The 24,772-nt window shown below is 42.7% G+C and overlaps 3 protein-coding genes across 7 annotated transcripts; all 3 read right to left on the bottom strand.

Moving 5' to 3' along the window:
* Positions 1 to 25: 25 nt before the first annotated feature.
* On the bottom strand, positions 26 to 3,824 carry LOC146377691 (protein Bouncer-like). The gene is made up of 3 exons (XM_084943088.1): positions 2,720 to 3,824; positions 669 to 836; positions 26 to 560 (listed from the first exon to the last, which is right to left on the bottom strand). The coding sequence occupies exons 1-3, from the start codon at positions 2,772 to 2,774 to the stop codon at positions 340 to 342; spliced, it is 444 nt and encodes a 147-aa protein (XP_084799214.1). The 5' UTR covers positions 2,775 to 3,824; the 3' UTR covers positions 26 to 339.
* A 107-nt stretch (positions 3,825 to 3,931) lies between these two features.
* Positions 3,932 to 7,457, bottom strand: LOC146377690 (uncharacterized). Its single transcript, XM_084943085.1, has 2 exons — positions 7,049 to 7,457; positions 3,932 to 6,518 (listed from the first exon to the last, which is right to left on the bottom strand). The coding sequence occupies exon 2, from the start codon at positions 6,502 to 6,504 to the stop codon at positions 5,707 to 5,709; it is 798 nt and encodes a 265-aa protein (XP_084799211.1). The 5' UTR covers positions 6,505 to 6,518; positions 7,049 to 7,457; the 3' UTR covers positions 3,932 to 5,706.
* A 3,548-nt stretch (positions 7,458 to 11,005) lies between these two features.
* On the bottom strand, positions 11,006 to 24,166 carry l3mbtl1b (L3MBTL histone methyl-lysine binding protein 1b). 5 transcript variants are annotated; one of them, XM_084943079.1, is made up of 22 exons: positions 23,948 to 24,166; positions 22,403 to 22,537; positions 22,031 to 22,226; positions 21,703 to 21,916; positions 21,462 to 21,591; positions 21,254 to 21,305; positions 20,743 to 20,837; positions 20,547 to 20,651; positions 20,277 to 20,448; positions 20,112 to 20,203; positions 19,844 to 19,995; positions 19,531 to 19,607; positions 19,054 to 19,139; positions 18,844 to 18,954; positions 18,632 to 18,746; positions 18,277 to 18,376; positions 17,558 to 17,752; positions 17,349 to 17,450; positions 17,192 to 17,256; positions 16,940 to 17,112; positions 16,573 to 16,635; positions 11,006 to 12,444 (listed from the first exon to the last, which is right to left on the bottom strand). In XM_084943079.1, exons 2-22 carry the CDS (start codon positions 22,511 to 22,513, stop codon positions 12,316 to 12,318), a joined length of 2,535 nt encoding a protein of 844 aa, XP_084799205.1. In that variant the 5' UTR covers positions 22,514 to 22,537; positions 23,948 to 24,166; the 3' UTR covers positions 11,006 to 12,315. The 5 variants fall into 5 exon arrangements, with proteins under 5 accessions (XP_084799205.1, XP_084799204.1, XP_084799207.1 ...); XM_084943078.1 differs by lacking the exon at positions 23,948 to 24,166 and adding an exon at positions 23,375 to 23,941; XM_084943081.1 differs by lacking the exon at positions 23,948 to 24,166 and adding an exon at positions 23,375 to 23,941 and having other exon boundaries at positions 20,313 to 20,448.
* Positions 24,167 to 24,772: the final 606 nt, after the last annotated feature.

Genomic DNA, 24,772 nt, shown 5'->3' with positions numbered 1-24,772 from the left:
GTTGAAAGAACGCCGGGGAAAAACACATAATGACACAACCTTTATTCCAAGAAACACTGAAACTTATGTTGTAGCAAAAAAGACAAAAAAACAAAACAAAAACAGCACAGTTTTTTATGTTTAAGTACCATATTCACACTTCAAAAATATGAAATGTAACACCAAACAGCGTTTCTATAATATATAATAAATGATCTTTTATGCTATAATTATCCAATGTCTTCTTAGTCATTCATAAAAAAGTTCTGTAAATCTGGCGGTTTTTCTTCACCATATGGTTGAAGTCCTTTCAGCATCACTTCACACAGTCTGTAATAAATAATAAACAAGTTCACTTTATTATGATGACGCTGATTCTTCAGTAAACCAGGTAGTTAGAGCCACTGTGATATACATCAGTGCACAGATGGAAAGTTTGCTCGCTGAGTTGCAGAAGGGCGTGTCGCAACAGTGTTTGGTCATCACAAAGATGGTGTTGTTTGGAAAGATCTCAAAGGTCGTCTCCACCTCGCACTCCTCTGCCTGGGTACACCCCAGCATCTTTATATCCAAAGCATCAGCTGGGGAGACAGGGCAGTAGCATAGAGCCATGATCAGTGTGCATTTTATAGCCAATAACCTTCACATCATATCTTGTATTCTTCGTATAATATTTGGTAAACACACACCTGCCCTCCCCCGGCCTGTGTAGCAGTGCTCCCCGAGATTGCATTTGGTTTCAGTCGTGTAGCAGGCATCCCAGAAGCCTAAATCACAGCGGAAGCACTCCAGATGCTCCTCCTCCGCTTCGAATGCCACTGACTCCATGAGCTGCTCTACCTGCTCCTTTTCCTCACCTGAGCCCAAAGAATAACACTGAATGCACAATGATTTTTACTGAATGTGCTGCTAAAGGAGATTCTTCTGTACAACTTAAAATGGAAATGACAAAGATGAAGAGGGTTTTTCCTGCATGTAAAATATTTTGGCCTCTCACCATTAAAAAAATCATCAGAGCTTAACAATAAAAATATATACTTTTTTTTAACATTTGGGTAAATTTTTTCAAGTGTAAACACATTTTAAACAACCAAAAATAACAGGAAAATGGAAAGACATTGATTACATGCCAAACAACCATTGTTAAGCATGAAGTCGTCCCCAAAGATCTATGAATGTGGCTGATACAGAAAATGCAGATTTCTTATCCTTTATTTAAATTTGCATAAGCAAATAAGCACCACTGGTAAATCTGGTAACCAGGACACTGAACATAATCAGGTAACAGTAAAGAGAAAGACTCAAATACAGGTAAGAACAGAAAAAATGAAGTTATAAACAGGCTAAAGTTAATAAAATACTTTGGGTTTCTCAGATTTTATGTAATAGCCTTTTTGGCACATTAATATTCAGGGTTGCTGGATGTGTGAAGTACTGCAGCACTGCTACAGGACATCAAGCCAAACTCATGGCCAGCAAACTGCTGAGCACTTGAGCATCTCAGAAATGCTTTGTTTATTCTGCAGCAGTCTGGAATTTGTTTCTTGAGTGCGTTATTCAGGGAGTGCTCCAAGTCATAGGGCAGCATCATGTTTGTATTAACCGCACAGATACTGGGATTAATGGAAAACTTCAGCAGGGAAACATAATGCAGGCAGGGGACAATACCTCAGTTATTCCTACTGCGATGTACTCCTCGAGCCCTCCGAATCATGTCACTAGTTTTAAAAGATTTTTTTAGTGTCCATAAAACAAAACTGAAAATTGTTAATAAGCTTATCATCAGTGTCCTGTTTTATTCTAAAGATCACCTTTTAGGAGACAACAGAATATCATGATATAGGGAGCTTTGGCTGACTTTAGTGCTGCGATTGGCTGCTGTCGGCAAAAGGGACTAATCTCTTCCTCAGAGTGATCGGATGCATTTTGGTGAGACAATCCTTATCCCCTATCATCTTGTTAACCCGGTGCTAGCTCAGGTGAATGAGCAAAACAAAAGAGTACCGAGGTGGGGGGTCATTATGAGGAAGGGCCAGGCTTACTTTTTCTAACCTAAGGTCCAAAGTCCACTCTTATTCAACAGTTTATGGGGTAAAGCCTGTCTAAAACAGCGTAACACAGTCCTATAATAAGTTTTTCCTTAGTGCACATTATAATAGACTTTTTTTTTTTTTTTGAGGTTATGGTTTCACTTGAAGGTAATTTTGGAGGATTTTAACCAAACTCTCCCGTTGTTGCATTGTGCAGTGGGTCTCTTTAGGTCTCACCTGTCTGAACCTCTCTAAAACAAAGGTTGGTCACTATTTTAATGAAGTAAAGTCCCAAACATTTGTATTTCTATCTTGCCTTACGCTGCAGCAGACTGAATACATTTCAGTTTTTCACCAGTTTGAAGCAGTCGTCTTACACTATGAGAATCTGAGGCAGTTTGTGTGATGCTTTATCAGTTAATTTATTTAGTGATAAAATAATGTGCAGATTAATACTTTTTAGTTACAGACCAAATGTATCGCAGGTGATGTTAATCATGGAATTTAACAACTCAAACATTATTGATATGATATAAATAAATGCAGTCATTACAGCCAGTGAGAATCTGACAAGCTATCGGCCAAAAACGCAAATCCTTTTCAGGGTCAGCTGTTGGACTCTTAAGTGAAATATAAAGAAAATGTCCTTAAAAAGCATTAGAGCACTAAAAATAACACCTGCTATGAACTCGGGTACTCTGTCAGCTTACCTTGAGCAGGTGTGAGCATCATGATGGCAAAAACACACAATATGAGGCCTTTCATTTTGAGCGTGATGCTTCCTCCACCAACTCCACCATGAGGACTGCTGAGTTGGCCGGAGGGTGGAGCGAAATTGGATTAGTAAGGAATGCACCTGTCACCTGCACCCTTCACAGCTGCTAGAAGGGTGCTGACGATCAAACAAGTGACGTTTCTGGAAATAACTGCAGAGATGTGCACTGAAACCTGCAGTTTTTCAAGAGAAGATGGAGCATCAGTGTCAAAAATATAACCAAGAGGGTGACACGTGCCTTTGTTTCTAATTAGCAAATTACTTCAAAGGTTAAGTTTCCTCCACATGGGTGCAAACCGTGTTTTTGACTCATAACAAAGATTTGTGAGCTGAGCTGAACCCGCCTTTCTGTTTTGACATCTTTTTACTTTTGAAGTTCCTCAGTAACGGAAATCATTTCACCAACACAGAAACGGTGATCAGAGCTTCTCTCGCTTGTTAAGGAGCAGAGAAATTGCATGAACCTGAGTCAGCGCAGGGTTAAGCAGCTTATAGCCACCCGTCCGTCTGCTCAGATATGTATCAATGCACACACACACACACACTGGCCTCTCAGAGGAGGGCATTCGATTCAGCTATATTCTCAATGCAGCATTAAGATCTGTGCAGCTGACTTATGTAACACGTGCCACACACACACAGAAATACACATGAGAAGATTTATTAAATTGTGTGGTGTTGCAGTGTTTGTATACACATAAATCTGCTGAAGGGATTCCCCCCTGTCCTGTGAATCAATCCCTCTGTATATGCAACATTTATCTGAAGAGACTTATTTTTGTAATTAACTCAGTGATGTAACTACATGACTCACTGCAATAATTCCGAGCATCAAACTTTCTTTTTTGAAAAGAAAGGCTCCAGATTCTGAATTATAAAAGTTTGTTGCCTTACTTTGGATCATGTGGTGGTAAATGTAATATCCTGAAGGCATCTGACAACTTTATGACTCGTATGGAAGATGTAATTTGTGGTGCTTTATTGGATTATGCACACACGCTGCTGTTATTTAGCCTCCTCTCTCTGATTCAGATGGACAAGCAGAAGTAGCACCTGATGTGTAGTGTAACACAATACGAACTCCATTGCACCACAAACTGCAGGCTCCCAAAATCACAATGCGGTCGAATAAAAAGCTCCGAATAAAAACGTTTGCAGGGGGAAGGTTTTATTGCAACACTGTTGTGTGCTTGGTTTACTTAAAATTGAAAAACAAAAGCCCAAAAAAACAACAACAAACTGGCAGTCGAGTGCAGCATGACAATGTGCAGATTAAATGGTAATAAAAGTTGTAAGTTACAGCTCTACAGTGCATCGTCTTTCCCTCCAAATGTAAACACATTGGATCATCTCACGCACTGCAAAGCACTCGCGCAGCCGACGTGTGAGAAGAGAGCGAACACAGAGCTGCTTTTCTGAGAGGCATGAGTGCGAAGGAGGCTGCTTGCAGCATGTTGCAAGATTCAGACGCGTCCCTCCCCCCACCCCCCGACCACCACCACCACCGGCTCATCTCTGCAGCTGAATATACAGCCAGCATACTGTACCTACACAAAAGCCCTCCATTGAGTCTGTCTGTGTGTGTGTGTGTGTGACACACAGATGGGTGCTGGTTTTAAGTGAGGGAAATGTGTGGCTGCAAATTACTGTAGACTGCTCAGACTTCGGTCGTCGCCTGGATCCCAGCATGGGCCGAAACAAGGAAATACTCAGCAGTCCTACAGCACCTATAAAACCCTTCACACTGATCCCCAGTGTAATTAAAGACTGGAGGAGAAAATGCTGGCGATAATTAAAATTAAACCCCCTCCTCTTCCGCCTCCTCCTCTTCCCTGTTCAAACATTCTCACTTTGGCTTAATTGTAGCTGCTAACATTTCCCTCTGCATTGTTTTGCCCTATTTTTTTTCCGCCACTTCTCGGCTTTTGCGGGAGCCAAGGATGGAGACGGAGGATGGAGTATTTGAATAAAGCGTGGGAATTGGATGATAAGAGAGGAGATGAAAGGTCGTGATGGGTGGGAGAGGGAGGCTTCAATTACTCCACTCGCAGAACTTGTTTTTCTCACTTAAGCTACGTCAGGAATAACTCATAACAGCCTCACCAGATTTTTTTTTGTGTCTTTTTTGTGTCAAGTTGTTGCTCTTTTTCTTTCCATAGAGCCTGTGATTGAAAATCTTTAAGATCTCGCCTCGCCGCGGCTGAGAAAAAGGAAAAAACTGAGCAGCTGACAGTAGGAATTTAAAAAGAAATGTTGAATTACAGTAAAAAGAAAAAAAAAGATCCTGCATGTGTGCAGAGCACCAGCTGGTATTTATAGAGTGGCTGTAGGTGTTGAGTGAGAGGAGTGTGGCCTTATGTGCTTCTCTTGTTTGTACCAAGACACAATTTCCTCAAATAAAGAGCAGATTACACTTATGTATGAGATAAGATAAAGACTTATTTGAAACCTAATCTGGCTCATCCTCTTTTACTGAACCTCTCCAGCAAGCAAATGTAGACCTCTGCAGAGAAGCAGAAGGAGGGAGAGGGGAGAGGAGACAGAGTCCATCTCCCAGTATGGCACCCAAATAACTTTTCAGCAAACCTCCTCACGTCCTAATATGGTCAATCCAGTGGTGGCTTTAGGGATTTTTGGGCACGGTTGAGTTCAAAGACAACAAGATTGTGAGTTGACATCAAACAGCACAGCTCCAATCTTTCAAATGTGGGTGAGTCAGAGAGCGATGTAGGACAAAAACACCCTTCACAGACAGTGACTCAGAGCAACTGCGCCATTCGGAGGCACTATAACATACCCAAAAAACATTTCATCTGTTTATTGAGGACTGCATAGTCTTGTGTATCTGCACGTGAAACCTTTAAGTGTGTCTCATCATGCATATTTCATGAGACAGTGGAAGGGGGGGAGGCAGCATAGGGTTCAGAGTTGAGGCGGCACAGAAGGGTCTGTCCGTACGTTGAAGTTGATTTCACTAGAGTTGCAGGAGTCTGAGAAGACGGGGGAGTGAGAGATGGACAAGCAGGGGGAGGAAGGGTGAGGAGTTGGCTCCTGGTGGTGCAGAACTCGGGCCAGCAGGGTTGACCTTCCTTCCTTCTCCTCCTCATTCCTGTCTTCGTCCTCTTTATCTTTACCTTGTGCGTCCGGAGGAGGTGGCTCTGAGGCTCTGCTGCTAATGCTGTGTCTGTTCAAATGAGGAAGAGGAGGGTCTGAGAGGGGAAGTATGTGGGCTGGAGCGGCCCAGGATCCCTGTTCTCCTTCTTTACACTCCCACTGCTCTTGGCACCCGAAGCTGGGCTGCTCCTGGGAATCTTCACAAAAGCTTCCTCCCTTCAGATCCTCCAGGTCGTCGGGTTTCTCTCGCCTGCAGACTTCACGGTCCCGGTTCTCGTACAGCAGCGTGGCGGCGCAGATGAAGATGAAGAGGCCAACTCCCATTACCACGGGGCCAGCCAGTTTCATCCTGTCCACGGGGGTGGTGCCGCGCCGCCCCACGGGCTTCGGTTCTGCAGAGACGTAGCCCGCCACTGCAACACTCATCCCCACCAGCACCACCATTACACCCAGCAGGAGCCACCAACCTGGGGCAGAAGCCAGGGGCAGTTTGGTTTGGAGGGCTTTGCTTTTCCTCAGGTGTCTGTGGCACTCCGGGGGGCAGGCAGGTGAGGAGTGGGAAGAGTGGGAAGAGGCAGGGCTGCAGACTGGAGTGTCAGCTGTCATCGTCTGGATTCAGACTGAGAGGAGAGGAGAGAGGCATCAGAAAATAAAGGAATGAAACATGAAAGCGCTGGATGCAGCATCAGGAGAGCGCTGGAGGTGTTGGGGAGAAGACAGTTTAGCCTGCACCGCACACAACAGGAAATAGCTGCTTTAATAAGACATGTGGCTCAGTTAATGAGATGCCAAGCTTCCCGCAACTCCGCTGGTGTCTCTGAGGAGCTCATGAACCACCACCATCAATGACTGACCCCGTTCAAGACCTTATGATTTCACTTCACGATCTCACTGCGGCTAAAAAACAAACTGGAGTCACATCCCTGCGCTAACTGCTCCAACTGAACTCATAATTTATTCCTCCCCCCGACTCTGCCCGAGGCAAGTGGACCTAACCGGGGGATCCGAACGCAGATGATCAAGTTTGCTTTTACGCATCCGTGTTAAACAGAATATTTTGAGTCATTTTGCTCGACAGCACTGTTGCTCACTACACCAATCCACTTCCTGCTGTTTTAACGCAGTGTGTGCAGTCGGAGTGGGTACTTGCCTTGTTTTGGACGTAAATCCGAAGCAGAAACTGGCTCCTCGGCATTATCAAAATAAATAGCGCTGACTTATTCCTCCCACTCCTCCACTTTGATCCGGAGGATTCCGCACTTTAACCCAATTCCTCCTCACATGAAGACCTTTTTCATCCATGGATTGACTGCGCGTGCCGCGCGGAAACGGAGCCTGAAACGAGGCTTTTATAGTAAAATAAGAGTCTTGATAAAAGTGGTGCAAAGCTGCTCTGCCTCTCCGTCTCTGCGCTGCTTGTGCGTCTGTGCAGCCCGTGTTCCGATATGTGTGTGTGTGCGTGTGTGTGTGTGAAGAGGAGGGGTCGTGGGAATCTCTGGCTGGTCCAGGCCAGTCCCACGGTAAATTTATTCTCTGCGATCGTCACCACCCATCAAGAAGTTTTTCTAAGCGGAATATGTAAGTGCATAAAATACAAAAATTGCAGAAACGTACCCTCCCATAATAAAATGAGCACAGATAGAGAGAGACTTTTTGTTCTAGGTGGGATTTTCTTGTTAAGGAGACCCTGGAAAAATGTGTCTGTCTATATACAGTTAGGCCCATCATTTTTAGGACAAGGACACGTTTTTTGTAGTTTTCCTTTTGCACACCACCACTCTATATTTTACATCAAACATGTGACTGAAGCGCAGACTTTAATTCAAGCGGGGCTTTTTTGGTTTTGTTTTGTTTTGTTAATGTAGAATTTACAGGATTTATGCACAGTCCCCTATTTTCAGAGCATCGTATGTAATTGTACAATTGACTTTTAAGCAGTTTAATATCCAGGTAAGGTCTGTCCCTTTGTTGTTTCATGACAAATGGAGCAAGCTTAACATCTGAAGTTGATTCAAAGTGTTACATTTGTTTTTTTACAGCTTTTCATCATAATTTTAAATTTGAGGATAAAATGGATGTCAGTGCGAGTGAGGGAGGCCATCAAGCTTACATAAATAACCTTATTAGAGAGACAGCAAAACATTTTAGGAGAGGACAAAACAACAACCTGGAACACCCTTGAAAAGAAGAAAGGTCTGAAAGACAGAAGACAACTAAAGGGCATGATGACTGAGTTATTTCCATAGTTAACAAAAGCAACTTCACAACATCTAACCGAGTCAGGAACACTGTTGAGGATGTAGGTATATCATTGCCATGGTCCAGGATCAAGAGACAGCTTCATGAATGGAAATGCAGGAGAGAAACGGCTCATGATCTGAAGCGGACCACTGTCAAACACGGTGGAGGTAGTGTTATGGCATGTGCATATGTATGCCTGTGGAAGTGAGTCACCAGTGTTTAATGCGGATGTGACTGCTGATATAAGCAGCAGGATGAATTTTGAAGAATACTCTGTGCTCAGATTCAGCCAAATGCTGCAAAACTGATTGGACACACCTCACAGTGCAAATGGAACATGACTCAAAGCAAACTGCAAAAGAAACGCAAGAGTCTCTAAGGCAAAGACATGGGACAGTATTCAGTGGCCAAGTCAGTCACCTGATTTCTGTCCAACAGAGCTGCTTTTCATTTCATTAAATACAAAACTGAATTCAGACAGACCCGCAAACAAGAAGGTGTCTGCAGTAAAGGCCCGCCCGAGACTTCAAAAGATTACAAACAGTCCTCAGATTTAAAATTAAGTTAGTTAGCCAAATTACTTTCAAGCCTCTGAAAATTGGGGGAATGTGTATAAAATGGCTGTAAATCCTAAAATGAGTTTTATTAAAGCAGCTTATTTAAACTTGAAACATTGCACTTCAGTCACATTTTGACTGTTTAAATTAAAATGCACTGAAACTAACAAAACTGTGTAATTATCCAAAAAAATTACAGACCTAACTTTATGCATCCTGCTCCAATTAAGTGCCCCTTACTTAATTAAACACAAACAAACAAACAAAATAATCAATGTCCAAACTCTAGTTTAACACCTTTAAGCATTTAAGCCCAGATTTCCTAGCTAGTCCATCTTGTTAGTGGTAACTTGCGTTGTGGATAAGGTCAAACAAAAACAGTTTAAACTTGTGAAAATCTATTCAGGATATAAATATGGGGGATTTCAGGTCCATTTTGTAAGCGATGGCTCCGTTTGTGGTGAAGATAGAATGAGTCACACCGGGCCAACAGATGTAGCTTTTACATCACCACAAACACATTTTGTTTCATCCACTCAGAGCTCATCTGCAGTTCTTTACAGCTTAGATGAAAACAGGAATATAAGTATTAAAGATACCTGAAAGCTTCTGGGTTACGAGTGTAAGATTCAGGCCATGCACAGCAGTGGTTTTGTGTGACTTTCAGCCTGCTGCCGATGTGCCACATGTGTTTCAATTAGCAATCTGGTTTGTGGGTAAGTTTGCATGTGGGCCATATGTGGGCAAGACACAGGAAGTGAGTTCTAGGTTTGGGGGCCACTGTGGCCTGACTGTGACCTGCCTGCAGCATGATGTTGCGGATGGCTCTGCCTCTTGACCAAATGTTTTTCTCTGATTTTTTTTAAAAAAGTACCTTAAACAGGAAACAGATGCTTTGATGTTCCAGTTCTTACTCTCTGCGTTAATTTTCCATCACAGACTTGAAAAGTCTGGAGCGAATTTACTGAGTAATTACGATGCCACTTGCATTTTTCACATCTGCAGCTTAATTAATGTAACATACAGAAATAAATGGAAGTTAATGACTGCATGGCACAAAAACACAGCATACAAACAATGTTTACCACAGCCTGAAAACACATATCCAGTGAACATCAACAGATCAAACTTCAACTAAATAAAAAAAAATGCACACCTATATAGTCTGCAAGTGATTTCTTAGGTGCAGCCGTTCAGCTGCTCTTTTAATGCAAATATAGGATCAGGCAATCACATTGGCAGCAACTCACTGCATTTAGGCATGTAGACACGATCAAGACTGTGGAAGAAATATAATTTAAGCAACTCTGGACGTGACATGGTTGTTGACGTCAGACAGGCTGCTTTATTTATTTCACAAACTGCTGATCTGCTGGGATTTTTCCACACAACCATCTGTAGAGTTTACAGAGAATGATCTGAGAAAGGAGAAAATATCCAGTGAGCAGCAGTTCTCCGGGTGAAAGCTCACACCAGGTGCCCCTGCTCTCAACTGAGTTCTAGGTTTGTGGGCCATTGAGACCTGACTGCAGCGTGATGTTACGGATGGCTCTGCCAAATGTGATCAAATTTATCTCTTAGATTTTAGAAAAACAATAACTTAAACAAGATGTTCCAGTTCTTACTGACTCTGCATTAAATTTCCATCACAGATTTGAAAAGTCTGGAGCAAATTTACTGAATAATTACGATGCCACTGACATTTGACATTGTCGACGAAGAACAAAAACCTGAAGCTACATAGTTCACATGGGATCAATGGTCTGACGAGTCTCGATTTCTGCTGCAACAGCCTGATGCTGAGGTCAGAATTTGGTGTAAACAACATGAAAGCATGGATCCATCCTGCCTTGTAGCAATGCTTCAGCCTGGCATTGGTCCCATTGTGAGGCTGGCATTTTTGTGGCACACTTTGAGCCTCTTGGTACCAACTGAGCATCATTTCAATGGCACAGCCTACCTGAGTGTTGTTGACCACATTGTAACTTTCATACAACACACCATATTCTAAGGCCCAAATAATAAATATGTTTCTTGAACATAATGAGTTCACAAAGAGCGCCTCTAGAATATGGTGGGAACAGGGGATTCACAGCTGACTAATCTGCAGCAACTGTGTGATGCTGTCATGTTAATATGGACCAAAATCTCTAAGGAATGTTTCCAGCACCTTGCTGAATCTGTGCCATTAAAATAAAAAAAAAGGGGTACAACCTGGTACTAGCTCTGTGAGTGCAGAGCAGTTTTAGATTGTCTGTGCAAGTGTGTGGGAGAGGGTGAAATGTCCAGAGTCAAATGAGGACAGCCGACAGTGTGCATCTCATTTATTTTCTCCCATTCAGACTTTCCAAACAGCCAGAGCTACCTCGGAGCCAGAATGGCGTACCATTAACCCCTTAAATTACAATACATAAATAAAAGCTGTTTGCATATAAACAGTTGCTGATGTACACATTCCAACTTGCTGAAGTACACGCAGATTTACAAGGACACTGAACATGTTTGTTGTGGGTGTTTTCTTTCCTCTTTCTCCAGAACTATGAAGCAAGGCTCTTTTTTTTGTGTTTTTTTAAAGTTTACTGCCACAGCGTCCTCTCCTGTAGAGAAGCCTTTGCATATCCAAACAGGAGTAAACTCTGGTAGCTGTATACTATTTACACTGTAAAAAGACCAGAGGTTAATCTGAACCAAGAACATTGTGACCAGAAACAACAAAACTGAAAGCTGTGTTTAACATTCATATTCATGGAGCGTTCCCAAAAAAAACAAGTAGAAGAACAGAGCTTGTTCCACCTTAAAAAAAAAAAACTCCAAGCTTCCTTAATTTAACAGTTAGCCCTTGGCCCTGTTTGTCAACCCCCCCCCAACGACCAACCAACACAAGCGGGATAGTAGGAAATTGCATCCTCACTTCTCAAACACACTTTTACACACTCGCACACAAACACGTATTTTTAACCATCCCATCCCTCCTCATTCAACTTAAACTCCAAATTCACTCACGCCCTTTGGGCCCGTGGAGTGGCCCTCTTTCTCCATCTACAGGAGAAAAGATGAACTACATAGTGCTTCTGCTCCACTGGATTTCACATTTAAAAATGTCCCACCGCCTCACGATTGTATTCTGCAGCTTAAACAACAAACAAACAAACAAAAGAAAAAAAAAAACGACGTGTGTTCTCAAGTAAGTCGCAACAGAAAAAACGTTTCATTACAGCTCAGATTAAAAAAAAAAATGCAGCAGAACTGTGACGCAAAATCCAATTTGTTGGCTGTACAATGTTAAGAAATCTTGAAGGTGCTTGTTGCTTCTTCTTCTCCTCCTTTTTTGTTTTTTTTAAAGAGTCAGTAAACAAACACGATATAAGTTAAGGGTTCCTCGGGGTATGATGAAAAACTCTCCCTCAGGCTGACCAGGGCCGTCCATCATGGAGAGAGGAGGGAGGAGAGATGGACGTTTTTTTGAGATGATGACTTCCGCTTGTTTCTCTTATGTAGCTGTACCGTCACAGAGCTCAACAAGTTAAACTTGTTCTGGACATTTAAAACAAAAAAAAACAAAAAAAAAAACAAAGTCTTTACTCGAGCGTCGAGGAGCAAGTCCCACTGGAGTCGTGTTCTACTCTTCATCGGCGTTCTTCAACATGAGGATGGAGTTGTAGATCTTCAGAGCGGGTCCTAACTTGATTGACAGGATCTTGACGATGTCTGCTTGTGTGAGCAGCAGGAAGGCCTCGCCATCGATTTGCTGAAGAGGAAAAAAATCAAGTAAAGGCTTTGTTACTTTAAAAGAATTTCTATTGTACGCTGGTTGACGCACAAACAGTATGAACACAGAACACCTCTAATACTAGAAGCATTAGGAGGGGTCAAACCAACAGCAACACTTCTTAACTTTTAAAGTACGATTTGACAAAATAAGTATTTAGGATCAACTTTTAGGTGTGTTATGAGTTTTGTCAAAGATTTCGATTGTTTCACTACAGGTCATGAAGTTAAAATACACATTAGGATAATCTGATAAGCAAAAAGAAATAATGATCAACTTAACAGCTAACACAATTATTACAAAGAAGAAGATGCAGATAGAAGAGAAGAAATAAAACAATCAAAAATGCAATAAATAAATAAATAAATATTTATTTATAAATAAATGAATGAATGAATGAATGAATGAATAAAGTACCTTGTCCCCAGGTGACCGGGCAAGCTCATAAATGATTTAACTTCTAATGTAAAGTCTGCTGTGTTTACAAGAAACGATTGATAGCCAGCGTTAACAAAGCAGGCCATAGAAAATCACCAGCATCACTGAGGGGGGAAGATCGCACCCCTAACTAAGTGTCTGCACTGAGCCAGGTTTTCGTCTCATAGCAACGAGGTTTGCTGGATTTGGGGAAAGAGTCTGTTTATTTGCCGTTTACGTGTCAGAAATTGTTTAGTAAACGTAATTTTTCAGACAGTTTTCAGTGATACTACGGACAGTAGGGGTGGGGGGAAAAATCGATACTGTGTAGTATCGTGATATTTTGTTTGCTAATAATGTATCGATACAGGGACAGCAGAAATCAATATTTTGTTACAAAAAAAGTTTTTGTGGACTGGAACTCTGACTTCAGAGCATGTTGATCAGCTCCTTTTTCTGAGCAAGAATCCTGACATTGTCCAAATGTGTTTAACTTTTTTTTTGGCAGCAATAAACATGACAGTTTACTTATTTTAATTTAAGACATGTTTTATTTTAATTAAGTTTAAAACTTTTTTATTTAATGTAAAATTATATTTTGTTTTAATTTCCTTTCAAATTCTTCAGTTGCTGAAGGGCCTGCATAGTTTTCATAAATTGCATAGTTCAGAATAGCTATAATTGTACCAGATGGTTGCATTCAGTTAAGTTGGACTAGACTGTAATACAAACTGTTCAAGTTTGTCAACAATAAAACTGACTGAGATGAGAGAAAGACTGAGTGTGAGACTTTGATATTAGATCAAATGAATATTGATAAAGTTTACCTTTATGTACAGAATCTGAATATCGCAAAATATTTTAAAAAATTGCAATAATATTGTATCGTGCGTTAAGTATTGTGATAATATCGTATCGTGGGATGTATGGTGATTCCCACCTCTAACAGACAGTGAAGTTAGCATAAACACCAGGAACACTGGAAAGTCTGGTTGTTCTCGACTGCATCACTGTTTGGCTGTTTTTGTGCAGCCGGGATTCTCGGTCTGTTTCACGGGCTGGCTTTTTTCCCATGCGGCGTCGCTTTTGTGTAAACAGCAAAATTCAGCCGAGCAACATTTTGAAAGGTACATCTGAAAATTGAAAGTCTGAACCTGGAAACTGTTTCCACTGACAGTCACCTAAATCAGTCTCACTGATCAGCCTTTCAGAGTTCCCCATCTTAAAGTTTGTTAAACCTGCTTTCTGTCTTACTGTAGCTGTGATATTTAAATAAAGTTAAACAAAACAAAATTAGACATCAAAAAAAGCTCATTTTAGAGAACAAACGTGGCTGACATTTTTATTGTTTTATAAAAATCACTAAGGGTTTGTTTGCCATTGGTTAACGTGCAACGTAAATCTGAACTAGCACAGGGATTTACATTAGTGGACATATAAATTGTTTTGGAAGCACTAAAACTGAGGCTTTTTTTCTCTCATTTTTCAGTAGAACCTTAAATTTATGAAAATATATGCAAGATGAAAAAGCTGGAGACTGCATGAAATTATGCAGTCAGCAAAAAGGTGTCCGAGAAGACCGCAAACCATGACTGATGCAAAAGAACAACATCTACGATTTAATGTGCAGCTATTTTTAAGCCAGCTTTACGCCAGACTTCAGACCACACACACACACACACACACACACACACACACACACACTAAACTGATGAAGTTGCTTATTGCTGCCACTTGTATTCCCTTGTTTATTTATTTATTTATTTATTTATTTATTTATGCATGCTTTCTTCACATGTTCTCAAATGCAAAATAAGGACCTCTCACTTGTTCCCTTCACAGGAAATGAGCGAGAGCCAAAGCAGCTGCTGGATTAGAGAATAACCTCATTCATGTCAGCAGGGAAATACACACGTTTGATATTCTGAACAAGGCTAGGAAATAATGGGAAAGCTAAACTGATTGAACCTCGGTCAGTTAGGTATTGTCCGAAGTCCTTAGTTGATTAATTACTCAGTTAAATAACATATAAGGACTGATCCAGAAAAAAAAGAAACGAATAACCTTCAACAGCATCTGCCTCACATCCAAAGCAAGTTCTAAATTGATTTGTCTAATGACAAAGCATTAAACAATGAGCAGTTATTAGTTGAAGCCCTGTTTAAAGCCGTTTTCTGTGCTGGGCACCAGCATCTCAAAGCAAAACAAATGAGCGTGTGCTTCTTACAGAAAGGTTGTGTGGGCGAGAGCCAAAACATCCACAACCATTATCCCACTCTAGTAATGTAAAATACAGTGGGTGGATGAGCAGGCAGCCACATGCCACATGGCCCAAGTGCATCAGCTCAGGTTCGAGTCCAACCCGTGGCCCTTTGCTGCATGTCTTCCCCCTCTCTCTCCCCACTTTTCTGTCTGTCTTCACTGCTTCACTATCCAATAAAGACAAAACACCAAAAAATAATGTAGAGGGAAAAAAAAGAGGCTATAATTCGCTGTAAACCAACCGATGCTGAATCCACCAAAATAAGGTTTATCTAATTCTAATTCTGTTTTGGTGATCTCCTTGGCTCCCTGTTTCACTGTATGTGTTTACACACTAAGAGAAAACACACACACACACACAGATTGAAACAGGGAGCAGAGGACACCAGTAAAACAACACGCTACACAAGTGCACATAAATCAGTTAGGAGGCTGGGACTGCTTCTCCTCCTCCCATGCAAGCCTCTGCACATCCTCCTTCACTACATCCATGATCTCTTTCTGAGGTCTTCCTCTTTTCCTCCTGCCTTGCAGTCCTTATTCAACAGCCTTTGTCCAGTATGTCTACTGTCCCTCCTCTGCTACATGTCCAAACCATCTCAGCCTTGCTGCTCTAACTCTGTCTCCAACCGCTCCGCCTTCAGGTCACTCCCAGTGAAATCTTAACATTACCAGCTTGGCCTCCTGTCTTTTTTTCACAGCAGGTCTCAGCACCCTCTTGTAAAGCCTCCCACTTCACTCTTACATGGATCCCCTACATAAAACACATTTTCATTTCAAACTGTTCTGGAATATCTGCTGAACTCTCCAGACTACACTCTGTAGTGATTCCGCTGAATTATGTTCTGTGATGGCATGTGTGATGGTACTGTACCCTACATGCAAAAAAACAAAACCCCAAAAAACTCAGCTTTGCTTTCTTAGATGAATTATCAATAATACATCTTGACAATAATCAGAGCCATGATCAGCTACTTCTTCAGTGACTCCATCGTACTGCAGACAAAAGTCCAACTGCAGTAAGCAAAGTCTGTCCCTGTTGTGCTCTGAGGCCTCAGTGAACTTGGTGTAGCAGCACATGGGTCAGTTCTCCATCTGCTGCAGGTTCTGGTTAGTTTCCCTCCAGCTCACAGAGCATCAGCCACACTGGTGGGAATTTTTCTGACCGCACGAGAAGAGACTTTCTACAGAGCCAGCTGACTGATATTAATGACAGTGGCTAATTAGCCCGTCAACAGGGTAACAAAAGACATGAAGGGACGGAGCCTGCCTGTTAGTGGTGGCTCAACTTTAAAAATAAAAGTGAGCGGACTGTCTGCTAGCACTTCGATCGTAGAGGCATCGATCCTTCAGAAGTTTCAGTGTACATGCCATGTGGCTTTTACTTTCACTCTCACTTCTTTTTACAAACCATCCTGAAGTGCTTACCTCTGTTTTAAATGTAGCAGCGTGTTCTTTGCACCCTGGAAGCCCTTTGACAAAACCAGCCACCTGAAGAACAAAGAAAATAAACATACAGAAAACAGCTTCAGACAAACGCAGGATGTCGATCAATGCGTGTTTATCTACTAATCGTGATTCTTTACATGCCTCTATTGACCCTCAATCGTTCACCTGACTGCCAAAATGAAGGCTCCAGCTCACCGCGACACCCAGAAAAGCCCTTACTGAATATTCATGCACAGTTGCGGTCTCCCTGAACAACTAGCCGCCTTCATGTTGGATGAGTGGATTCAGAGTTTGTGTGCCTGCTTTTCTTGTGTTTACACAGTCTGAGTGTCTAAGCATGTCTAACCTCCTCGGCACTCCAAGTGGCCACTCTCTTGGCAGTCAGCCCCAGGACCTCAGGCAGCAGCTGGCAGTGTTTGTCCCAGCAAAGAGCCACCCGATGGGGAGGCGAGGCAGAGATGCCGGGGGAGAACACCGACTCGTGGAGGGCCTGCTGGAGGGAGATGGCCTCTGGAGAGGCTGAGGAGAGTTAAGAGGAGTCAGTGGGAGGAAGTGAGGGTGTGAGGTACGATTCCTTCTGCACTTTTTCCTCGCTTACCTTTACTATCGCCAATCTCCTCTTTGACATAATGCATTTTCAGGTATTTGGGAACTGGAGCTGTCCTGAAATGAAGACCAACGACAGAATGACTCCTTGAAACAAACAAATCACATCAGGCGCAGCATAGTGTGAGGCTATCGTGAGCGACAGGTACCGTTTAGGCCTTGTTCCATTGTGGCTTTGCTCGCTGGCTCCACTCAGTGTCTCTGCCTGGCTACTGCGTCCTGTACGCTCAGCTTCCACCGTCGCCGGTTTCCTAGCAACACAGATAATCATTGCTCAGGTACAAACCACTACATATAGTTGCATGCAAATCCCCTGATATGATAGGAGCTGTTAAAGTATGTCGACAAAGGATTGAACCTGTTCTGGGCGTCCTCCGGTCCTTCGGGTTGATCTTGCGTCGAGGAGTTTTGCGTTGTGTTGTTTGCATTTGGGTCAGGGCGTCGCCCACGAGGATGAGGCCCGCTGAGGGTGGGAGGCCGCTCTCCGCTGAGACGGTCTGGCAGCAAACCCTCTTTGTTCAGATTCACCTCTGAGTAGGGACAGCTCACCTGACTGCACACAGAGATGCAAACATCGCTGGGACACACAGCCTTTATTTTTTAAAACTCCAGTAAGAGGTTATAACACAGACAACAAAAAGGCAGTTAATATCGCCTCGCCCTCCTACATACAGACAAACACACAAGTAACACATGTAGAGTGCTGGCAGCCCACACAAATAAAAGCAATATTTGAGAGCCTGGAGACGTCTCCTCTTTTAGTTACTGTTAAGATGTGTTTACTACACCTTAACATAACAATATGACATTACCTGACGACTGACTGGACAAACAAAAATGAAAATTGTGATAATTTATTGAAATCCATTTGGAAAGTGGTCCACTTAAGAGTGTTAAAAGTATTTTAAAAACAGGATAGAAAGGCAACACTGCAGCGACTGAGAAACTATGACAAATATTCCCTGAGGTAAACCGGGAGAGCAATTGGGGAAATGCATAAAACATCTTAAATGAAAATGGAGATGTAAGACATAAGAGTTGCAACAAAAGACGACTGTGAAAAGTTGAGCTACGAACGTGTAGTGAGTCCCATAGCGAGGTCCCCTGATGTGCCCAACGCCGTTGCATCCCGGGGTAGGACATCCTTGTCCTGGAGCAGTCACTAAATCACTGGAGCCTGAAATACACACACACACACACACACACACGGGAAACTTAATAAAACTATGCAAACAACCGTCCATTCTGAATTCATTATACATTCCTCTTAATGTCTTATCCAAGTAAAGTAAAGGCAGAGATCAAGTGTGCTGACTCATCTGTTGAAATTAGAAATCTGGCAACCTCACCCTCAGCACCCAGCAGGACAGACAAGGACAGTCTGTGTGTCTGTGTGTGTGAGTGTGAGAGAGAGTCGTAAAATGTGTCACACCGTTAGGATATTGTAGTGGGTGTCCAGTTTTTTGACACCACCCGAAAGGATGCAGATCTGGGCAGTCGGTTTCCACCCAATAGTCGTACTCTGAACTCCAGCCATCAAAGTGGATCTGCAGGAGAAGAAGGAGGGTAAACAAGAATTTAAACAAAGGCTGAGCACAGAAAAAAAAAAATCGAAAAGCATCACGATGAAGAGACATCTCCCACCTTTAGTCTGTGGTCCTCTGTGTCTGCTATAGTGGCAACACGAATGAGCATGGGATTCCTCTTATCAACCGCTTCTACTTTCATCCCAAACTGGAAACCATGCAGAGGTCGCTGGAAAAAACAAAAAAAAAACAAAACACAGAATCACATGACTGTATTTAGACTACTGTAGCACAGTACCGTAAATATCTGCATACTCGTATATCATACCACTTTGAAAGCTCGTGCAGGAGCTGCCTGTGTGCCCGTCTCTTCCAGGTATTTCTCCCAAGAGAAACTCTTTGGTTCCTTACATTCTAAGGAGAGGAGATAAAGACTCATTAGGTGCACTGGATACTGCAGACAGACACCATGTAAACAAAGCCATTTCTACAGGTGTAACAACAACACCCAGCAGGTTAGAAATAGGTGGCAACATGGGGATCTACAGGAAATTACATCTTACTATTAATACACTTAGCATGAGCACACTTACTTTCTACAGAATAATTCATCTGTGGCTTTGTTATCAGATTTTACTATTTCAGGATTCAAGATTTTTTTTTTTGTTGCCATTTTTATTTATTTTATTTATCTTTTTTTTTTTTATTTAGCTGGCCTTTAATTAATCATCTCAGATCTTACAAGAGTTGGGTCCTACAGTATATTACATTCATACTGACTCACATGTGTCTTGGTCTGTCTTACCAGCTGGAGTTGTGAGTGTTAGCTCAGCCTCTTCACAGTAACCCACAGGGTGGATGTATGGACTGCTGGCATCACACCTTAAAACAAACACAAGTAAATGGGCGAACGATAACACGGGGGGTTTTGAAAAAAATATTCACCAATAAAAAGGTTCAGAAACTCTTTAGTTACAATGCTAGTCTGTTTATTTAAAATACAGTGGCACGCTGTCTTCAGTAGACAGGCACTAAATTAGCACTGCTTTCACACGGATTCAAATCTCCAGCTGCCCTCAAGGCAGACCGGCAAACATTTCTGGGTAATAATCTCTCACCAGTAATCATGTGTGTCATCCCAGTTGTCAAAATGAATGAGCAGGCGGTTGTCGACAACGGCAGCAATTGTTGCTACACAGATCAAAGCAGGATTCTTCCTGTCAACCGCCTCCAGTTTCATCCCAGCTCTAAACCCGGATGGAGTCACGGACTAAAAACAAACAAACAAAAAGACAATATGCATTTAGCCAATTTAGCCACACGGAGCCTATAAAATCCACTGAATCACAGAACAATCTGACAGCTTCAGATGTGTTTAACACTCACTGTGTTGAGGCTCTTAAAAAGGTGTTTCGGGGCCAGCTGACCCCTGCAGTTCTTCACGTACGTGCTCCAGTTGAACTCTCCATCCTTACAGCCTACAACACGACAAGCCCAGTCAGCTGAGTTGTGACCCAACTTTGTTAAAAAAAGAAAAAAGAAAAATTCTACCTTGAATTTCATGTTTATTGGTGGTATTCTTGTTACCTTTAGGCAACAATAACTTGTGTCCGTTCTTCTCACACCAGCCGGCTGGTTTCAGATCCCACGAATCGGCATTAGCCCAGAAGTCATAGCATTCTGGATATCCGTCAAAGTGGAGCCTCACCCTGTAACCTTGGATCTGGGATGCAAAGAGAGGCAGGCATCCATGAGTCAAAGTCTTTATCTAGAAAAATGTTATAGCGTACAGGTAGCATAGTCAAGCATTAGCATTAATACCTCCGCAACACTGAGCACACAGAATAGAGACGGGTGTGCCGGGTCAAGTCCCTCCAGCTTCATCCCCACCTTAAAACTGTTCCTGCTTTGTGGAAACGACTGGTGCTGCAAGAATAATAACAGCACAGGTCAGATAAACAAGACTGTGAGTTTCTACTTAACAGGGCACAAATGGCAGGTATATGCAGGTTTTTACCTCTTTGAATAGTTTAACTGGAGCAGCGACGGCTCTCTCCTCTTCGAGGTAAGAAGGCCAGCTCCATGCACGTTTCTTATTGGGTGGGGCAGCAACTAAAGGTTGGGTGAACAAATAGTGACATATTACGTGTTGTATAAAGTGTATGCCAATGACACACAATGCATATAAAACCATGAATACGTGGATGTATTCTAGGCAGTTTGACAATTTTCTTTCTATCGAAGTCCCTATATAAAAATGGGCAAAAACAGCATGCTCATAATATTGGTTTAAGTCTAACCAAATTAATAAAAACTCATTCTTCATTCCTGCTTTCTGTCGCTCTGAGAAATACATTGCCTGTAGGTTTCATGAATTGGAAGATAATGCAAATGCTAATCAATAAAATCTGACAATCAAATCAGAGGACAGTCTCGAAAGCTGAGAATGTATCACCAGCTAAACAACACAACAAAAAACTGATTTAGGGCATTAACAGATTCTAATAATGTTTAGAGTTTCATCATACCCAGCTTGGCAATTTTGGCTCCTCTCCTGCCCTTTGTAGCTTTAGCCTTTTCCTACAAGAAAAAAGCAGAATGAGCAAAACGTGTTACACAGGACTATCACAACTCTTCTCATCCTGTAGATGAGAGGAAACTTAAGCCTGAACATCTGGTATGTATGTAGCTCTGAAGTTGACCACCGAACACAAGTGTTGATGGTATATTCCTCACCTCTGGTTCTTCTTGGTTTTCTTCCTCTTCCTCACCAGAGTCCATGTAGATCTTCCTCTTTTTGCGCACACGTTTGCCAAGTCTCTCTCCTTCTACTGCCTGACCCTCCCGTGCTTCTCCCGGAGACGATCTTTACAAACACAAAGAAGGTCCACATGAAACAAAAAATATTAAGTTAATCTAAAAAAAAAAATTAAATGGGGGGAGGGCATTATTAGAGATAACAGAGGCATGGTTTTACCTGCCACTGGAAGGCTGGGCACAAGCTGAGCAGCAGAATTTCCCCTGCAGGAGGGCATCCCCAGGAGCACGGCCACCGCAGGCCCGGCACCTTGACAGCTCCCCATTTGAGCCCAAGTTTGCACTAGAACCAACTTCAACACTGGGCCCAACCTCCACACTGGGGCCCTCCATACTGGGGCCCTCCTCTAAAGACAAAAGCACAGGACCAGGAGCTAAAGGACGGAGGAGAAAGAAGGGCTGAAACTGAGGCCGAAACGTAACGTAGACTTTAAAAACCAAACAGTGAAAGTCTTCATTATAAAAATGACAATCATGTGCCATCATACCTTTAGCTTGAGACAATCCTGGTTTACTCTGATTGGCTGAAGCTTTGCTTGTCCCTGTCTGTGACTGGCCTTCAGGTGGAGGGGTGGGCGTGTGAGATGGTGCGGGGTCCAAGGTCTCACTGTTAGGCTCTGCCTCCTGCCCTTTGACCTCTAAATCTGTGACAATCTCAAGAGTCCGAAACTCAGTCAGGCGGAACTGAAAAAAAGAGACACATTCCTATCAGCCAAGTTGGTGTGCTACTATGGTCCTGATTATGAGTTCAGCCTGAGAAACAGCTATACATACAGCCTCCTCCCCCTATAAACAAATATTTGCACAAGCAAGAAAGACCCTGGACCGAAAAACAACAACAACAAAAATCTCTTTTGTACCCTGATATCACTGCCTGGCAGCGTTGCAATGCCATCCTTCCAGTCTAAGGCACCCATCATGTCAAACTCAGCTCCCTGGGAGGGGCCATCACTGGGTGGAGTGTCAGTCATTCCCACTCTGCTGATATGACCAACCTGCAAAGAGTCACATGGAAAGGCATGGTATTATGCGCACAGTCTGCACCTCTGACTTTTACGCTTCTGTTTTCCAGGCCTATTGTTTCCCTGTACATGATAACTGCAGTGAGCCAAGCGGTCCTCTACGGCTTGATCAGCGAACTGATTCCGATCACAAATGCAGTTTTTATTCCTCCCTGCACTTGTAAACAGCTCTGCGCAGCATCACCACTAGATGGCGACTGCGCGCTGGCGTGCAGGATACACCATGCACTTCGATTTCAGACAAAACAGTCAATAATAATATTGTTTTGCCGGCCAACTATCAGAGAAATGCGAGCACAAACGACCCCATTAGGGTAAACCTTAGTCCAGATCATTGACAAAGAAGAGGAAAGACGTCTCAACTTTAAGTTAACCAGACAAGTTCGTCTTTTCCTTGTTTTAACAGTATCTCTTAAAACCGACTGCTTGCCTGGCAAGGAGCAAGTGAGGGGCTCATTTGTTTATCAGCTGTAAGGAGAACACTGTTTTCTGCACTCACTGGCCAAACTTAAAAACGTCTTTATCCGCTTAATAATACGATATAACGTTTTAGTCCCGACGCATGTTCAACACTGAATTAAGGTTATATTTTCTGCTTGCATCGTGGTCACAACCGTGTCAAAAGTAAACAACAATCAGAGCTCCTGGATCTCGGTTAAGTTAGACTTTGCATCCCCTGCCTCAGTTTTATTCTAGCCATAAATAAAGTGTATGTAAGAGCGCCCATGATTAGCATTCGTCTTATACAAAATGGCGGAGCATAGGAAGAGGCCACCAACACGTTTAAACTATGTTAATTACTCAAGTTACCATTTTAAACAAATGCCGCAAAGCTGCTACACGTTAAACAAAGGCAAACGCTTGCTGTGTAATTTCCTGACTTGGTGTTTTCATTCACTCTGGCCGTTTTTCTTCACTTTCCCCTTGTCACGGAATGTCAGCCCAGGTTGCTAGCTAGCGCTGACATAAAGCTAACAGTCGCTAGCCCCACTCAGTTCATATGAACTGAGGGCTGCTATAGAGGGCTAGCCGTAGCATTGAGACTGGATGCAGAGCCAGCTATAAGGACGATCTGTAATAAATAAGTTTCCCGGTTAATAACAATAGGAAAACGCATTTGCAAAACGCAGATACATCACAGAATATCACGCACACTCGTAACAACACCGCGATAATGTTACGAGTTTTAACATTGTTGCTTGATTAATTTCTCCAATAGAAACTTGGAAAAAAACGATTTATTCTCGCCGTTTTAAATCAGAGTGGAAATAATGGAAACTGTCGCAGTTTACAAAAACGAACGCCTGCTTTTCAAACGCCGTCCTCGTCAACGACAACAAATGATTATTAACGCCCGTATTGTTTAACAATTGTGGAACTCACCTCGTTTCTGTTTTAACTCTTATTTAGAGCTGGATAGAGTGGTGCGCATGCGCGCAAGACGCGCTGCCTGACACAACTTTGGGTCTCGGAAAAGTTAAGTTCACTGTTGGTGGTCAATACCGGGCCTGCGTACGTTCACAACACGCCCCAAAACTCCATTTAGAGCCGGTGTAACGAGAATTATCCGCCGGACAGGGGCTCCGGGTTCCCCCTTTGACCTAAACCGACTATAAAAGCGTTAAATACGACTGTGTATGAGCGGAGCGCAGGGAGCACGGTGTCCCCCCCCATAAAGAGCAGTTGAGGAGCCGTTGGTTTCCCCGATGGTCAAAAACTGGTCACTTCCCACTTTTTAAGCACACTCTGATCACTGTAGTAGCTCGTTTGGGGCGGACATATTCAGGACACAAGCGTTAATAAGACTACAACCACCGGCGCTAACTATAGATATAAACGCTCAGGCCTGTAATATCACTTGAAAAACGAACACAATGGGGCTGCTGCACCCGAGACTGTCGGATGGAGTGTACTGAGGTGTGTCAGTCTTACATCTCACATCTTATGCACGGAAATGTCATCCGACTACAATAAGGGTGATGCCATCACGTTTCATAACACAGCGAGGCTGCTGGGTGCACGATTTATTTATTTTTATTTATCTATTACTGTGACAAATGATCAATTTAACGCAACACCTGACCACACAGGTGCCTCGTCTGGTCACCACATGGGCTTGGAAGTATGTACTGGATGCAAAATCACTCATATTCAACCAGAATATAAGCAGCTAACCTGCCGGTATAAATCGCCCATGCACAGTGGGCG

The sequence above is a fragment of the Perissodus microlepis genome, chromosome 11 (genome assembly GCF_051167445.1).
Source record: "Perissodus microlepis isolate ML-2025 ecotype Zambia chromosome 11, ASM5116744v1, whole genome shotgun sequence".
Lineage (NCBI taxonomy): Eukaryota > Metazoa > Chordata > Actinopteri > Cichliformes > Cichlidae > Perissodus > Perissodus microlepis.
The sequence above is the reverse complement of the archived record's forward strand: the minus strand, read 5'-3'. Positions and strand labels throughout refer to the sequence as shown.

Excerpts from the sequence above, each read along its gene's own strand:
- LOC146377691 (XM_084943088.1), bottom strand. The coding sequence starts at position 2,774 with ATGAAAGGCCTCATATTGTGTGTTTTTGCCATCATGATGCTCACACCT. Across the intron at positions 837-2,719 it reads GATGCTCACACCTGCTCAAG|GTGAGGAAAAGGAGCAGGTA; the intron begins GTAAGCTGACAG and ends CTTTGGGCTCAG. Across the intron at positions 561-668 it reads CACAGGCCGGGGGAGGGCAG|CTGATGCTTTGGATATAAAG; the intron begins GTGTGTGTTTAC and ends CTGTCTCCCCAG.
- LOC146377690 (XM_084943085.1), bottom strand. The coding sequence starts at position 6,504 with ATGACAGCTGACACTCCAGTCTGCAGCCCTGCCTCTTCCCACTCTTCC.
- l3mbtl1b (XM_084943078.1), bottom strand. Across the intron at positions 21,592-21,702 it reads GCCCAGCCTTCCAGTGGCAG|ATCGTCTCCGGGAGAAGCAC; the intron begins GTAAAACCATGC and ends GTGTTTGTAAAG. Across the intron at positions 17,257-17,348 it reads AATGGAACAAGGCCTAAACG|GACAGCTCCAGTTCCCAAAT; the intron begins GTACCTGTCGCT and ends TCTTCATTTCAG.